Source organism: Carettochelys insculpta, chromosome 1, assembly GCF_033958435.1.
Source record: "Carettochelys insculpta isolate YL-2023 chromosome 1, ASM3395843v1, whole genome shotgun sequence".
NCBI lineage: Eukaryota > Metazoa > Chordata > Testudines > Carettochelyidae > Carettochelys > Carettochelys insculpta.
In genome coordinates this window covers 234,560,612-234,576,937 of record NC_134137.1, presented here as the reverse complement: position 1 = coordinate 234,576,937, position 16,326 = coordinate 234,560,612, and the positions used below count along the sequence as shown (strand labels likewise).

Genomic DNA, 16,326 nt, shown 5'->3' with positions numbered 1-16,326 from the left:
TGTATCAATATGGCACTCTAAAAAGTCTTCCTATTTCCCTACTGAGCGTCTCCTCTTTTTTGTGTTTCTTGTTAAAGGAAGATTTTTAACACATTTCAGTATCTCAATCATTGCACCATCATCATAAATGTGCATGGAAGTGGTTCAGTTATCATTATTTAAGACACTGACAGCTGGGCTCTATCCCTTCAGGGAGTAGGCAAATCAGGCTGGTAAATGGAGCAGGTCGCTGCGCCGGGAGAGTGGAGGTTTACTACAATGGTGCCTGGGGGACAGTCTGTGATGATGCCTGGGATCTGTCAGACTCCAATGTGGTTTGCAAACAGCTGGGATGTGGAGACGCCATCAATGCCACTGTCTCTGCTCATTATGGACGAGGATCTGGGCAGATCTGGCTGGACGATGTGAACTGCACTGGGAACGAATCCAAGCTCTGGGAGTGTCCTTCCAGGGGCTGGGGCCAGCACAACTGCAGACACAAAGAGGACGCGGGAGTTCTCTGCTCAGGTCTGATCTCAGAATGTTCTTTTGACTCCAGTTACCAGGGGTTTTAATGGAAGAAGCAGATGTTTGAGGAGAGAGCTGAGAAAAATGAGATTCTCCCTTGCTGTCTCTCCTACCTACCTACTGGGGTAATGATTAGAATGTCACCATTTCCCATTTGTTCCCACCCAAGGGTATTGGAGACGTCCCAGCATTTCCCTAGTGTTGGAAGGGGTAGGCACTGCCTTCCTGCAGGTATCTATGTGTAACTCCTGAGAAAAGGTGACTTTCTGGAGACAGCCATTGTATTTCTAAGGGACTTGTGGCTCCCAGAGTCTCTGGGCTTGTCTATATTAAGTGGAAGATCGACCCAGTTAGTGTCAATCTTCCAGAGTTCAGTTTTGCACATCTAGTGAAGACAACGCAAAATTGATCTTTCTGGGGTTGGCAGTCGATCCCTGAACTCCAAGTTATCGCATTGAGTATGGTAGGTAAAAGCAAGAGTACAGAGACTAGGTCTTCACTAGGAAAATAAATCTATTCTGATACATCGATTCTAGCTACGAAAATGTCGTAGCTACAATTGCACATCTGAAATTCACTTATTTTCCCTAGTCTCGACCCAGCCTCTGATTCTTGGAGTGATTCCCTGACACTCACTCCTGTAGAATAACAGGCAGGACTGCTAGTACTCCCTGGGATTTCATTCTTCACAACCCAGCTACTGTTAGGAATATACAATTTAAATTACATTTTACTCACTTCTTTGTAGAGTTCACAGATCTGCGGCTGGTGAGCAGCACTGACTGTGCCGGGCGGCTGGAGGTTTTCTACAATGGGACGTGGGGCAGTGTTTGCTCCAATCAGATGTCTACAGTCACCGCAGCAACTGTCTGCAAACAGCTGCACTGCGGGGATGGAGGGTACATTGATTCAGACTCTGCATATGGAGAAGGTTCTGGTCCAACGTGGCTGGACCATGTTGCATGCAGTGAGCAGCACAGCTCCCTCTGGCAGTGCCCGTCTGAACCATGGAATGAACAGTCCTGTGATGACCGAAAAGAGGAGACCCATATTTCTTGCACTGGTAATTCTGAAAGTGTCTCTTCATGGGCACACTCGCATGCTCTGCACGTGTAAGTCATTTAAAGGGTGTGATAGGAGCTCTGCATGTGTTTACTTTTTAATGTAGACACATCTATATTCTCAGCAGTGACACAACCATATTTTCATTGCCCATTTTAGAAATGAGACTATAGGCTGTGGAAAACAAACATGGGAGTTAATTGAGCTGTGTGGTTGACAGTGCACTCGCCTGGTGAGAGCCCACAAATGCCTCTGTTCATCCCAAAAGGACAGCCACGCACATCCCCAAATTGATTTTCACTATCAATCAAACAGGCTGATCCCTGTCTGGGAGGATTTAGTAGTGGTGGGGCCTTCCAGCCCTCATCTTCTTTGATGTTGTGAGCCTGCTTTCAGCGACCAGGACATGGGTGGTCCTGGGGAGTGGTTGGAGCAGGAGTTGTTTGCCAGAAATCAGAGACCAGGGTCAGAGCTGGAGTCAGAAGTCAGGAATTGGAGCTGAGGGTTAGGACTGGGCTACCTGGAGTGAGGCAAGGCAAGAGCAGGGCTGGATATAAAGCAGGAGCATGAGGTTAACCATATCATTGGCTATATGCTTCAAGTGGTTGCTGCTTTGGCTGCTGGGCTTAAGATCTAGGCTGGCGACCCTTCCCACCATTCAGGCAGGCTAGGCAATCAGGCAACCTACCACACGACAGCTCCTTTTAGTAGGTCACCTGGAGGGCGGGCTCTGATTTTTGACACCCTGGCTACGTCTACACGTGAAGGCTACATCGAAGTAGCCTATTTCGATGTGGCAACATCGAAATAGGTTATTTCGATGAATAACGTCTACACGTCCTCCAGGGCTGGCAACGTCGATGTTCAACATCGACGTTGTGCAGCACCACATCGAAATAGGCGCAGCGAGGGAACGTCTACATGCCACAGTAGCACACATCGAAATAAGGGTGCCAGGCACAGCTGCAGACAGGGTCACAGGGCGGACTCAACAGCCAGCCGCTCCCTTAAAGGGCCCCTCCCAGACACACTTGCACTAAACAGCACAAGATACACAGAGCCGACAACTAGTTGCAGACCCTGTGCATGCAGCATGAATCCCCCGCTGCAGCAGCAGCAGCCAGAAGCCCTGGGCTAAGGGCTGCTGCACACGGTGACGATAGAGCCCCGCACGGGCTGGAGAGACAGCGTCTCTCAACCCCCCAGCTGATGGCCGCCATGGCGGACCCGGCAATTTCGACGTTGCGGGACGCGGATCGTCTACACTGTCCCTACTTCGACGTTGAACGTCGAAGTAGGGCGCTATTCCTATCTCCTCATGAGGTTAGCGGCTTCGACGTCTCGCCGCCTAACGTCGAAGTTAACTTCGAAATAGCGCCCGGCGCGTGTAGACGTGACAGGCGCTATTTCGAAGTTGGTGCCACTACTTCGAAGTAGCGTGCACGTGTAGACGCAGCTCCTGCCTGTGAAATTTGGTTCTAGATCAGAATTCCAAGAAGCGTGCTTGTGTCTCTGTGTATGTTTGTTGTTGATCCGCTCCAGCCCCAGTTCAAGGGTGCTGTTTCAGGATGGCCGGAGCTGCAGGGCAGGGCAGCCACTGTGCATATCAGGATGCTGCTTGTGTAACCCACGTACCTAAAGGTGTGGGGTGTTGGCCCATGTAGTGGCACCTAGACCACTTACAAAGAGAATGAATGAGTCTCCTCTATGATCATACTAGCAAGGCAGTGGCCTTTCAGCTCAAACTGTAGAGGCTCATGCACTAAGCTCCAAGGGTCCCAGGTTTAGTTCTGCCTGTAGGTAGTTACACTTGCCCTTTGTCCTGGACTCCAACCCATGAGGGAAAGGTGCACAAATTAAGTGAATTACTCCTCTTCCCCTGTGGCCAGGAGTGAGAGGCTTATGGACAACCTACATACTTCCTCCCTGACAGGCAAATGGGAAGAAGAGCAAGTAGTGTCCTGGAGGGCATGGCTGCTGCCCCCCTTCCAAAATGGCACCCTTGCCCTGGTTCTAACTACACCAATTCTTTTCTCTGGATCCCCACAATCTTGTGGAGAAGTTTCAGCTGACAAATAGGTTTAGCTTCAGAGGCAGGAGGGACAGGTAGATGAGGAGGGGGGAACAGACTCAGATACCCAGAAATGAACACGCCAGTAGGGAGGTGCCTAAAGATTTCAAAATCAAGAGGCTCAGCTGAGTGTTAAATCCATTCCCTATTAAAAAAAGTAGCTAAAACTGTGTTGATATATGGCTATGTCTACACTAGCCCTTTCCCTTTGGAAGGGGCATGGTAATGAGTGAGTTGGGAAGATGTTAATGAGGCACTGCCATTAACATGCAGCCCCTCATTAGTATAATGGTGGCCACGTGCGATTCGAAAGTGCCGCATTCAAATTGCGTGCCGCCCATGTAGCTGGGGGCCTTTCGAAAGGACTCCCCCCGACTTCAAAAGCCCCTTCTTGCTAAAACCAAATAGGAAGAAGGGGTTTTCGAAGTCCAGGGGGTTCTTTCGAAAGACCCAGTCTATATGGGCGACGCGTGATTCAAAAGCGGCACTTTTGAATTGAGTGCGGCCACTATTATGCTAATGAGGCACTGCATGTTAATGGCAGCGCCTCATTTTCATCTTTCCAGCTCACTCATTACCATGCCCCTTCCAAAGGGAAGGGGCCAGTGTAGACATAGCCTATGTTTTTAATATACAAATCACCCTATTCTCTTCTACATCCCAAATCCTTCTCAGTCCATTTACTTCATGATTTTCTATCCATAGGAGGGAAGCCAAAACCACTTCAGAACGTGTCTGCCGAATGTCCAAACTCTACAAACTGCACAGGTATCTGCTTCTCTGTGTCTCCCTCTTGATCCCCAAGAGTCTTCCCAGCTGTCCCACTGACGCGATGTTTCTGCATTTCCAGACCAGGAGAAGCTGCGCCTCGTAGGAGGAGGGGACAGGTGCTCGGGCAGAGTGGAGGTTTGGTACCGTGGCACCTGGGGAACAGTTTGTGATGACTCCTGGGACATGGCGGATGCTAATGTTCTGTGTAAACAACTGGGCTGTGGTGCTGCTGTGTCTGCTCTGGGCGAGGCTGCATTCGGCCAGGGGACTGGTCCCATCTGGGTGGAGACGCTGCATTGCAGAGGGACGGAGTCATCTCTGTGGGACTGTCCTGCCAAGCCCTGGGGTGAGAGCGACTGTTACCATAAGGAGGATGCAGCTGTGAATTGCTCAGGTGAGTGACAGGAGATGTTTCAGCTCCATGCTGTGACATCCAAGGTGGAAGATGAATCAATATCACCCACACACCCTCTTTGGTCATGGTCCAGGTCCTCCCAAACCTGGTGTGCAGGAGCATCGTGGGTATGGTGGGGTGGAATTTCTGTGAGGTCAGATTGGCTCAGATATCAGTCCATGTGCCCTCTGCATTCATCACAGGCCCCAGTGTGCTGGTTTGTTACCAGTATCCTCAGCACAAGGATACTTGGTTACAAAATCATTAACATATAGGTTCTGTGCTGCTAATGGGGAGTTTGTGGAGGTGGCAGGTGGAGACCCCCTAGGACTCTCGAAGAGGATGTTCTCCTAGTAAGAAACACGTGCCCTCTTCCTTGCTCCCGGCTCCAGCTCTCCCCCTTTCCTCTTCACAGGTATGATACAGAAGATGGATTCTCTGAATACGCCAGGTAAGACATCCCCCTTCTCCCATCAAAGGTCATGTTTCCCTGGGGCTGGGTCCCACAGGAGGAGCTGGAAGCTACAGCCTGAGGATGGGAGTTCCTTTCCACAGCCTATGAAATCTAGGGGACAGTGATACCCAACGGAAGCTGCAGGCTGTGCTGAGCAGAACCATTCCTGTGTCCTGGCTCTAGCTGATGGAACCAGGTCCGTGATTTAAACAACATCCTGTGAGCAGTCCCAAAGGCACACAGACTGTCACATCCCATTACCCTGCTGTCCTGCATCATGTAGTGAGTGCCTGGGGAGCTCCCTCTTCCCCCAGCCCACGACTCTCACAGAATAATGTCTCCTTGTCACATAATCCGAGAGGTAGGCCTGTTAGTCTGTATCCTAACAGAACAACAAAGATGTCATGTAGCACTTTAAAGACTAGAAAAATAATTTATTAGGTGATGAGCTTTTGTGGGGCAGATCCACTACTTCAGATCTGGATATTTGCCCCATGAAAGCTCATCACCTAATAAATTATTGTGTTCATTTTTAAAGTGCTACATGACTGCTTTTTTTCCTGTCACATGTTTGTGTCCATCCAGCTCCCCCGCGCCGCCGTTCGACCGACAGTGGGGGAGTCACAGTGCCTGTGATGATCTGCATTGTCCTGGGGGCCCTTCTCTGCCTGGTCTTAATCCTGCTGGGGGTGCAGGTGCGAAGTGCCAGGGCCCAGCGCAGAGGTGAGTCCTGTAGGATGTTGCTGTGTGAAAAGCCTCTGCAATCGCAGGGGGAGCTGTGCCTGAGGAGGGGTCACTGGGGGTGTAAGAGAAGTACAAACTGCATTATACTGGTCAGCCATGCGGTGGTGTTGTGCATAACAATTTATTTTAGCTAATCTCAGCCAAGGAATTATTGTAGTGAATGTTTAAAACAATTGACAGCGAAGGCAGATTTAACAACACAACATACAGTGGAGCCAGTGGTCAAGGGGAAAAGAGCAAGCAAGCGAAGTTCAAAAGTTATATGCATAACCTCCCTTGTTCTGGGTGTAGGTGGAGGGAGTTAAGACTCAATCAATAAATGTCCTCAGGGCCTCACACATAAAGCACAGCAAAATCTCAGATTCTGTCGCTTTTCATAAGTTCATGGGTGGACTTGATCATAGCCAAAATGCTGGGAAGGTGCAGTGAATACATCTGGTGTGTAGCTCACTGGGAAGGAAGCTCTGTAGCCATATGATACAGTGTTGCAGATCTTGTTTACCTGAATGACATCCGAGCCAGCATCACCTATCAGTTAGTTGTACTGATATCAGATGTCAGTTGTATAGTTTTACGATCAGCGCATTGGCACTTGTCTGACCAACCCACCTCCTTTATCCAGGCTTGGGACTGGCATGCAACCCCTACAGGCTTCATGGCAGTGTTTGTGTTAAATGTGAACAGCTTTTAAAAAAGGGCTCTTTTAAAAAAAACCAACAAGTTGCAGACATTGTTTCTGTGCTTGTTTAACTTTAAATTGAGGGGATAAAACAGCAGTTTTCTCCCACATAGTAAAGTTTCAAAGCTGTTTAAACAGGGGTGAAAGTGACTTAATTTTTTACAGGCGCTGCCCTATCACAACTCACCCCCTGACCCCCAGGATGGGCATGAGAGTGTTGCCAAGACAACGTTACTTGTAACACATTTAAGTGTGGGGTAGAGTGCAGGGGGTCCTGTTGCATTCCCCTGTCTCTGGGCTGCCCAGGGGAGAGGCAGAGGAATGCAACGACTGCTGCAATTTGCTCTTGCTCCCTCATCAGAAGAAGCAAGAAAAGCGACAGTATCCTGGTACATGCGGCCACAGGTCCCCATCCCTCAGAACATCAGTGGGGGTGGGACTTGGGGCTGGGACAGCTCCAGAAGGAGCACTCACAGCCAGCTCCTTCCACGGCCCTGCCGCAGAGGAGGGCAGCCCTCAGGAAGTGCCAGCTCACTACAGAAATTACACCAAGAAACTGCACATACCGTCAACACCTCCATATTGCAGGGACTACAGACCTTTGGGGAGACAGTACTTTCTGTTTTTACAGCACTGCCCAAATATTAGCTAACTGTTCCCAATACAATCCTTAGGCAGTACCTATGCACAGGTCACTTTGTGAGTAGGTACAAGCAACAGGATGGGAGCAGAATGATTTTGGGTGGCATTGGGGGTAAAGGAGTACATTTATCAAGACTGAATATCAAGAGAAACATAATGGTGGTGAAATTGCCTATACAATGAACATAGCAGTCCCAGGTCCCCATCACCTGGAGTGTTGAAATCTGAACTGGACAGAGCAATGGAAAATCGCTGTAGGGACCAGTCCTGCACTGGTCATAAGGAGAGGGCTGGATACTCTCATGGGGTTTCCCATCTCTGGTTTCGCTGACCCGGTGCAAACACGATCCTTTGTTTTCAGGCTCCAGAGGACCCTGGGATCCCTTCTCTGAGGCCGTGTATGAAGAAATTGATTATAACCTAATGAGACAGAAGCAGCAGATGTTCAGTGTCTCAGGTCTGTGGGTGTCATTCCTAACAGGGAACAAATCTCGAGTGTACTTTCCATCCTGAGGCCCTCACTGAGCGCTAAATCTCCACAGTCTTCCGCCCTGGGAGCTGTGTATGGCCACAGGAGCTGGGCGTGTGAGGAAATCAATGACTTACTGGACTCAGATGAATGAGTTTCCTTCTCAGCCTACTCTGCCAGCCCTGTTCTCAGGGCAGTCATTCCCATCTGTCCATCCTGCAACCTTGGAGGGTGATTAGCTATGGGTTAGGACTCTCTCTATCTTTTTGCACCATTCTGACTCAGTGTCAGTTAGATGGGAAGATGCTACTTTTGGTTTAGGAAGTTGTCGGGCTCTTTGATCCTGGGCACTGAGTTTCCTTTGTGTGATTTCTGAGATCAACATTCTCCTATTTGCTCATGGCGAGAGTAGATCACAGACTCTGATCCTAAGAAGGCCAAGGCCTAATTTGGTAACAGGGCAGAGGAGGGAGAGTATCTTGCTTCACAAAGTGCGAGTCATGCAGACCCATTGACGGAGGGATAAAGGGGGTACTTGTCCCGGTACCCTTTGAAATGCCATGCAGCGTTGTGCCGCCACTCCATGCACAGTTCAGAGGGACCGTGGGAGTGAGGGCCCAGGGCTGACTGCCCTAAGCCCAGCCCCTTCCACTCTTGTCCCCATCCCTTCTGGGGATGGGGAGCCAGGTCTACCTCCCACCTTGCACCCAGACCCACGGCAGCTGTCAGTGCCTCTGGAGTCACCTCCATGGCTGAGGAGGTCTGGAGCGTCCATAGACCAGCAGACCCAGCAGTGGTTTCGTGGACCACACCATGAAGCAGCAACATCCAGGAGGAGGAGATAAACATTCTTTTCTAAGGAGATTGTGGCACCCCTCCCCCAGTGTGAATCAAAACAAACTCTCCAGCTAATGAGTAGGATACAGGTGAAACCAATAGCAGGCAGGTGATTGCACAGTGAAGGGCTCACTGCATCCCTAACTCACCTCATGGGAGCAATATGGCTGTCCCTGGTATTCTCCCAGTCTTAATCCACCCCAAAGCCACATTTACCCCCAAAAAATCAATATTTCCCTTGGAAAGTCTGTGTCAGCCTCCCACCGCTCAGTGATTTAGCATCTTCTCTAGAAGGAGCAAATCCAGAGACTATAAATCCTGCTCCAGTACCTGAATACATTGCCCATCAGCCAGTTTAGTTGCTCGCACTGTGATACCATCCCATTTGCCATTTCTCTTGTCTCTTATTCAGATGATTCAGTGGCAAAGTTGCGGTACTACACCGGGGACAGCGAGGGAGAAAATGATCTTGGATCAGAACCAGGTAAAAAGGGTGGGAGATGGTTACATATACACCCAAAGCTGGGGAAATAATTAAATTTCCACATCAAAGGTTTTTGTCCAATACTTTAATGAAAACATTATCAAGTCCTGCCCCTTTCTGCATCTGAGGGCAGGAGCTTCAGAGAACAGCGAAGAGAAACATTTACATGACTTGAAAGAATCTGACTTTCACAGCTGGCACCTGTCACTAGAACCTCTCTGGTCTGTGCTCCATGATCCCAGTTACATGCCTCCACAGCATGACATGTAGCTCATGTCATGATCTGGCCCATGTAAAATAAGAACCTTCATTCACATTTTTATAGAGTTCATTTGGATTCACACTGGCTGATTCTGGTGCAGCAGCTACTGTTTTCCAATGTGTCCAGGGTTAGCTTAACACTAGCCCAGATCTTGATCTCATTGAAGGGCAGGACACCGTTGTTATTGATTGCAGTGGGGCAGGGCTGGGCCGCGTATATTTTTGTGTAAATAAAGGTGGCACAATGCCATGATTCTCCCTTTTCCCCTGGATCCCTCAGTGACCTCTTCAAGAAACTCAGGGGAAAACAGCCCAAACTCCAAAGCAACAGGCATTTAATATGGGGCATGAAAACCTGCTAGGAAATGGTCATGTTCAGGGGAAGCTGAGAGTGGTGTTTGCTGTTCTAGAGGGAATGTCCCTTGCGGGGTCTCAGCTGGATTATGAAAATGTGGAGGAGCCTGCATCGGGTGACATCCCCAGGACTCTGGATGGCCAAGGTGAGAAGTGAATCTACCTCCTGAAACCAACATGACCCATTGACTAGCGTGGCTGTTCACCTACCCTCTCTCTCCATTTTCTAGTCTGCCCTTTGGTCCTGAGCATAGGGACAAGAATTAACTAGACTAGCCTGGGCAGACCCAGAGGGAGCATTCTACAGTGAACAGCTCACCCCAATGTTCTCTTAAGGAGTCTTATGTTTGTTCTCTTAATGTTTCCTGTTTGCATCCCTCCTAGAGGTCTCCTTTGATTTTTCTCTGTATAGTCTGGCAGGATAATTTCAAACAGGTAAACAGAGAGGTGTGTATGTGGTGTGCATTAGAAACAATACACATAACTCCTTCATTTTCCACACCTGGCATGTAGTTCATTTCACCATTCAGTGTAATCTATTTCTTCATTATCATTAATTCTCACTCTTATTGCAGAGATCCCTGACCTTCCTGCAGATGCCCCAGGATATGGTTATGATGATGCCGGGGAAGTTTTTGACCATGAATATGACCCTGCTTCTGGACCTTATGCCCAGGAAGTCCCTGAAGCCCCTGGGGTTGATGAGGAGCATGGAGATTCACAGACAGGTGAATGGAGAAATGGAGTGTTGCTGATTCTCAAAAAAATTTGCTTGACTCATCACATTTTCTTTTTGTCACTCTGTTTCTTCAGTTTAACCTAAAATGTCTAGTCTTGATGAGAGCTTTGTGTGGGCAAATGAGGGATGCGGGATGTCCAAGCATGTGTCATGGGATAAGACCCCATCCTGCTCCAACCACCAGGCGGACCATCTGCTGTTGTAGGTCCCTCAGGGATTGTTTCATGTGTCAGGAGTTACAGCAGCCCCTCCTAGCTCATCAGGGTTTCATCACCAGCTCACTGCCATCTCCCCACTTTTCCTGTACCAGGTAGGTTGCAGCGCAGAGAGAATTGTCATCATCATCATCAACAACAACCATAGGCTCAGCGACTGTTGGTGTCTGATGCCTCCCCTACTATTTCCTTCCATCTTTCCCTCTCCAATGAGGGGTGGCTTGGTTTCTGTAGACTAGCTCCGCACCAACCTGCTAAATCATCTACCCATTCTCTGTGGAGTCTGCATCTCCTATTTGAACTGTCCATCATGCCATATACCAGGGTCTTGATTTTTTTGCTCACCATTCATTCTGAAGATATGCCCAAATACCTGTAACTTCCATTGTATAACCTTCTGCAGTAGGTTCTCTTTTGGCTGTATCTTCCTATATAATTCCTTGTTTGTGACCTTCTGCATCCATCCTCTTTTCAGGATCTTTCTAAAACAATTCCTCTTGAACACCAATATCCTTCTTTTCTAATCTTTCATTATCACCCATGTCTCACATCCATACAGCATACTGCTGAATACACAGGTTTTCAAGATGCTCAGCTTCATTCCTAAGCTAATCGCTTTGCTTTTCCAGATCTTACTCATTGCCTTTAAACTAAGTCTTGCTTTCACTATTCTACATGCGATTTCCTTCCTACAATCTAGATCATACATCATGTTTCTCCCCAGGTACATGAACTTCTCTACGTTTTCTAGGTCAATCCCATCTACACTGATTTTTCTTCGTATTTCCTTATATCCAAATACCATTGTCTTCATTTTATTGATGCTCATAATCAGTCTGTACCACTTCCCTTCCTCATTTAACACCTGCACCATTCTCTCTAACTTTTTTTCATCCCCCTCGATGACAACTATATCATCCACAAACCTCAAGTTGTTAATTCTCATCCCGTGCAGTGATGTCCCTTCTACTTCTTCCTTGATTTTGTCTATTGCTCTTTCTAAGTGTGTGATGAAGGTACTTGGCGATATCAGATTTCCTTGTCTCATACCTTTACTCATTCTAAACCAACTTGCCAACTCTCCACACATTCTCACCACTGCCACTGCATTATCACTGATATTCTTCAACAACTGCTATCCGCTCCGTACAACTCCACCACTGCCCGTCACTTTCTGATCTATGCCGTCAAATGCCTTTTAAAAATCGGCGAAGCAATTGTAGATGTTCTTGCTCTTTCATTGAGCTTTCTCCGCTATCAATCATACAGCCAATATCTGCTGTAAGGTACTTCTCTCTTTCCTGAATACTGCTGCTCATCTGCTAGATGTTCTTCTCTCTGAGATCTCCGTCTCTCCATCAGTATCATCATTAGCACCTGGCCTAGATGTCTTGTGAGGGCAATCATTCTGCAGTTCTTGCTCTCCAATGTGCTTCTTTTCTTGTGTATTGTCTTGTCCATTCCGTAGGTGCCTTCCCTTCTTTCCATGCTATATTAGATAGTCAGTGTATTTTCTGAATCATACTTTCTCCACCGTATTTGATCACCTGTCCTGTAATCTTATCATTTCCAGGGCTCTTGTTGTTCTCTAGTCGTTTCACTGCTCTTCCTACTTCCTCCTTCAAAATATCAGCCTTGCTCTTGATGGTTGGTGGTGATATCCCTTTCAGTTCTTTGATCAGTCTCTCTGAGACACTCTGGTCCAACTTTTGCTTTGTATAGATCAGTGCAACATCTTATCCATCACTGCACAACCTTCTTTTTATTCATGAGTACCTACCTTATCGTTCTCTTCTTTGATAGCCATCTGCTTCTCCTGTCACTTCCTGTTAATATTTCCAATCATCTTATATACCTCCCTGGTCTTACACTCTCCGTGATACCTCTCTGTGTCTTCACACTGCTCCTCTGACTATTTCACCTTATTTATTCTGGCCATTTTCCTTACCTCATTGCTTTTCACTCTATATTGCTCTTCTGTCACCTCAGAAACATCCCTTCTGATCTTCAGTACTCTCTTCTCTTGGACCAACTTCAGGATCTCCTGCATAATACACTTCTTATTGATCTCTTCTCCTGGAACCATCTGCTTAATTGCCTCTTCTATCACAGTGCGTATGCCTTTGGCTCTCTTATCTAGGTCTTTCTCTGTGCTCACATTCCTGATCTTCTCTTCAAGATCTGCTCTATATGCATTCCCTATTTCATCCCCACCTAGCCTCGCCACATCTCTTCATTTCTTAAACTGTGTCTTATACTTTCTCTAGAGTTTCATCTTGATGTTCACAATCACTAGACTGTTGTCTGAGTCCATATCCACTCCTTGGAAAGTTCAGAACTTCTGTACTGATTTTGCCCATCTTCTTATCAAGATCATACCTATCATGTTCTTGGACTTACTGTCATTCAATCACCGTGTCCACTTCCCACAGTCCTTTTCTTGGAATCTCGTACTGCAGATCACCATCTCATGCTCCATAGCAAACTCTTGTAATTTCTCACCTTGTCATTTCTTTCTCCATGTCCAAACCTTCCCATAACTCTTTCCCAACTTTCATTATCTGTTCCAACCTTTGCGTTCCAAATTCCTTCGATGATCAACACATCTCTCTTTGGTATCTCCTCCAGCACCTCTGTCAAGTCTGTATAGAATAGCTCTGATACCAGAAAGAATCTGTTCCCAGATAATTTCTCTCTGGAAAAAAGAGAGAGATACTTTCATAAATCTGTCAGGGGCTCACTCAGAGGAATTAGGGGTGGGGGCTAAATCACAACCCATATGGTATATTGCCCACCCATTATGTGAGTACACATGAATGGAGAATGAATACATTGACAGTAAAGTGGCATCTTTGCAATTTTCAGACTGGAGTCTTCACTCAAAGAGTAAAAAGGCCTCTGGGGCTGAGAGACGTGCCCTGGCCTCACCTCCTCATGATACCAGTTATGATGATGCTGAAGATGGTGTTTCAGGGACATCGATATAAGAATTCCTCAGTTCAGCTCAAGTATCTGTATATGTGTAAATGCTGCATGATTAGGCTCTTTTTGTCCCAAATGCTCATTGGGCCACAAGGGCATTGGAGACAGTCCCTGCCTGGAACTACTTTATTTAGTTGTGCTTTTTTTTTTTTACTTGTGTTTAGATGCAAGAAATTATTCCTGGTGGAAATATGCACCATTCTGCAAAATTCTCCATATTTTGTCAAAATAACAATATAGTTACATAGGTTTCAGTTATTTTGGTAATTTATTTGTATGGTATGTCTGCAGCAATACAGAAATGTGAAAGACTCAGGAAATGTGTTTTTTCAGATTCCTTATTAGGCATATAAATACAAAATGTTGAGCAATTCATTTAATCTACAATACAGAACCATATTTCCTGTCTCTGCCCTCAGCAGCAGAAAAAAGGTTTGGCAGACTCAGAGTAATAGAGGGTCTGAGAGATGAGATAGGAGCCTGGGAGTGAACCTGAAGGGTTGTTGGGTGTGGGCAAAAGACACATGGGACAGGGTTTTTTGAGTAGAGGCAGAGAGGGATCATTGAAGAGCCTTCCCCATGTGAACCCTTGCTGACCCCTAGACTCTCTCATTCAGTCAGGCACATTTGTTCTTGTCCTCATGCATCCCCATATGACTTTGCACCCACTCACTGCATCACCATGTTTGTCTGTGCTCCCACTCAGCTACCTACTTTCACCCATGTGTCCCTTCACCCCCTCTCCCCATGTGACCGTGAATCTCCACTCTTCTTCAGTTCCCTGGCCTAGTCTGCCCTCCCCAACTAGGTCTTGTGAAGCTCAGTTTGTGGCCCCCAAGCAGCCCCTTGTGCTCCATGCTGCCAATACCCCATTTCCCCTGTCTCCTGACCTAGCCCAGCCATCAAGGCACTAGAAGGAAAGCACAGGTAGCTTCTTCTCTTTCCTATGGGAACCTGGAGCTTCTGCTTTCTTCTAACACCACAAACACATCTGGAGGGAAGAAGGCAGAATTACAGAAACCTTCTGTTAAGTTATTTTCTGCAGGGAAAAAAATGTGTGGCACATGAATCGTTCACATGTGCAGTGGTGCAGAATTCCCTCAATGGTAAAGAAATAAATGTAACTGAATCATAGTCTGGGAATTCCCCTGTAATTTCCCATTGATCATATCATCTGGAACTTCCCTACTTTTTTGTTTCTAATGTTTCTTCGTGATTTTCAATAAAACTTTTTTGAAGGTGTATTGCAGAGGAGATGCTTCTCTCATGAGATGTGTAAGGCACTTCTCTGGGGACCACCAGACATGGAGAATGTAACACTGTCAGAGTGTGAGAGGAAGGCCAGGCAGGGCAGGGGTTAAACAGGGCCTGTTGGCCCAATCAGCCCCACCCTGGTTCACCTGAAGCCAGTGTCAGGCCTGGAGGGGTATAAAGGGAGGGAAGCCAGCCCAGTTTGGGGCTGACCAGCCAAGGGGGCAGGAGCTGGCTCTGAGGCAGCAGGGGCAGAAGCTGGCTCTGAGGCAGCAGAGCCAGAGCTGCTACCTGGTTGGCTGCTGGATGGCAGAGCCTCAGTACCCTCCCCAGGGAACCTGTCTCCTGCCGGAGGGGGAACTAGGTACTCGGGGCCATGCCCCAAACTTATCCCACAGACTCTCGGGTGGGGCTAAAGACCCACACCCCAGGCCCTGGCAAGGGGGCCTAGCCACTAGGCTACCCTGTCAACTGTGGGAACCGCTCACAAACACCAAAAAGGAACAGGAAGGTGTCACATCTCAGGTATCACAAGCTCTAGGATGGGTCAATGTTCTGAAAGTAAATCATCCATCTGAGGCATGATAAGAGTGAGAAATACAGCAACAAAATATGCCTAACTCCAGGGAGGGCCCTACCTCACCATCCAGACAGCAAATTTTCCTGTGAAATCATGGTGGATAAATGGGAGGTTAATTACCTTTAATGCACATGTATAAAATTAGTCAGTAGTGAGAGGAGGCCTTTAACTTTTCCTCTGTCTTACAGATTCTGACACTATGCTCATTATTGTGTCATGAGAGCGTTGTACAGAGATGGATGAAGTGACATGATTGTGATGGAATCCTTGGGGTGCAACCTGGTAGTGTGGGGCTGCTGTGTCCCCTTATCTTTCTGGCCCAGTCTGTCTCTCACAAGTATTTCACACTGATAAGCAGGAAACCTAATGGGTCAGTAGGCCACACAATCCCACAGAGTTGGCCTACTGTATTGATTCTGGCCATGAGCCCATTCTGCCCTTAGTAGAAAGGCCGCATGTTGACGCCGGCCATTAGGCCTGCTGTCCTGAGTGGAAGTGCCACTTAATCATTATCAACCCTGGTCTGTTCTACCACAGTTGATAGTCACAGTCACGAATGAGGGACCTAACCAACTGCTATACAGAGTGTACCTGCCCTACAACAACTTGGTGAAGAATGTGGGGAAAGGACAGTCTTTGATGGGAGGCTCAGAAGAAGGGAATGATAGAACAATGCTCCTGCACTAGTCAGAAACAAATACTGAGAAACTCCTCAAGTGGATGCTGGAAAGTCAGGAGCAAAAGGTGGCCCAGTAGCAGCAGGCTCAGGTCATGCAACAGGTTACCAGTCAACACAGCTGCAGATGAGCCGGCATCAGGAGCAACAGTAG

General features: G+C 47.5%; 1 protein-coding gene across 1 annotated transcript in view; it reads left to right on the top strand.

Annotated features, from left to right (window-relative positions):
• Nucleotides 1–13,670, top strand: part of LOC142013622 (antigen WC1.1-like) — a 28,123-nt gene extending 14,453 nt beyond the window's left edge. Inside the window, exons 5-15 of the mRNA XM_074995293.1 lie at nt 379–507; nt 1,256–1,570; nt 4,346–4,408; nt 4,491–4,805; nt 5,221–5,256; nt 5,845–5,982; nt 7,686–7,779; nt 9,029–9,114; nt 9,786–9,875; nt 10,305–10,457; nt 13,549–13,670. Coding sequence (XP_074851394.1) covers nt 379–507; nt 1,256–1,570; nt 4,346–4,408; nt 4,491–4,805; nt 5,221–5,256; nt 5,845–5,982; nt 7,686–7,779; nt 9,029–9,114; nt 9,786–9,875; nt 10,305–10,457; nt 13,549–13,670 — 1,541 coding nt within the window. The remainder of the gene's footprint in view (nt 1–378; nt 508–1,255; nt 1,571–4,345; nt 4,409–4,490; nt 4,806–5,220; nt 5,257–5,844; nt 5,983–7,685; nt 7,780–9,028; nt 9,115–9,785; nt 9,876–10,304; nt 10,458–13,548) is intronic.
• The last annotated feature ends 2,656 nt before the right edge of the window (nt 13,671–16,326 follow it).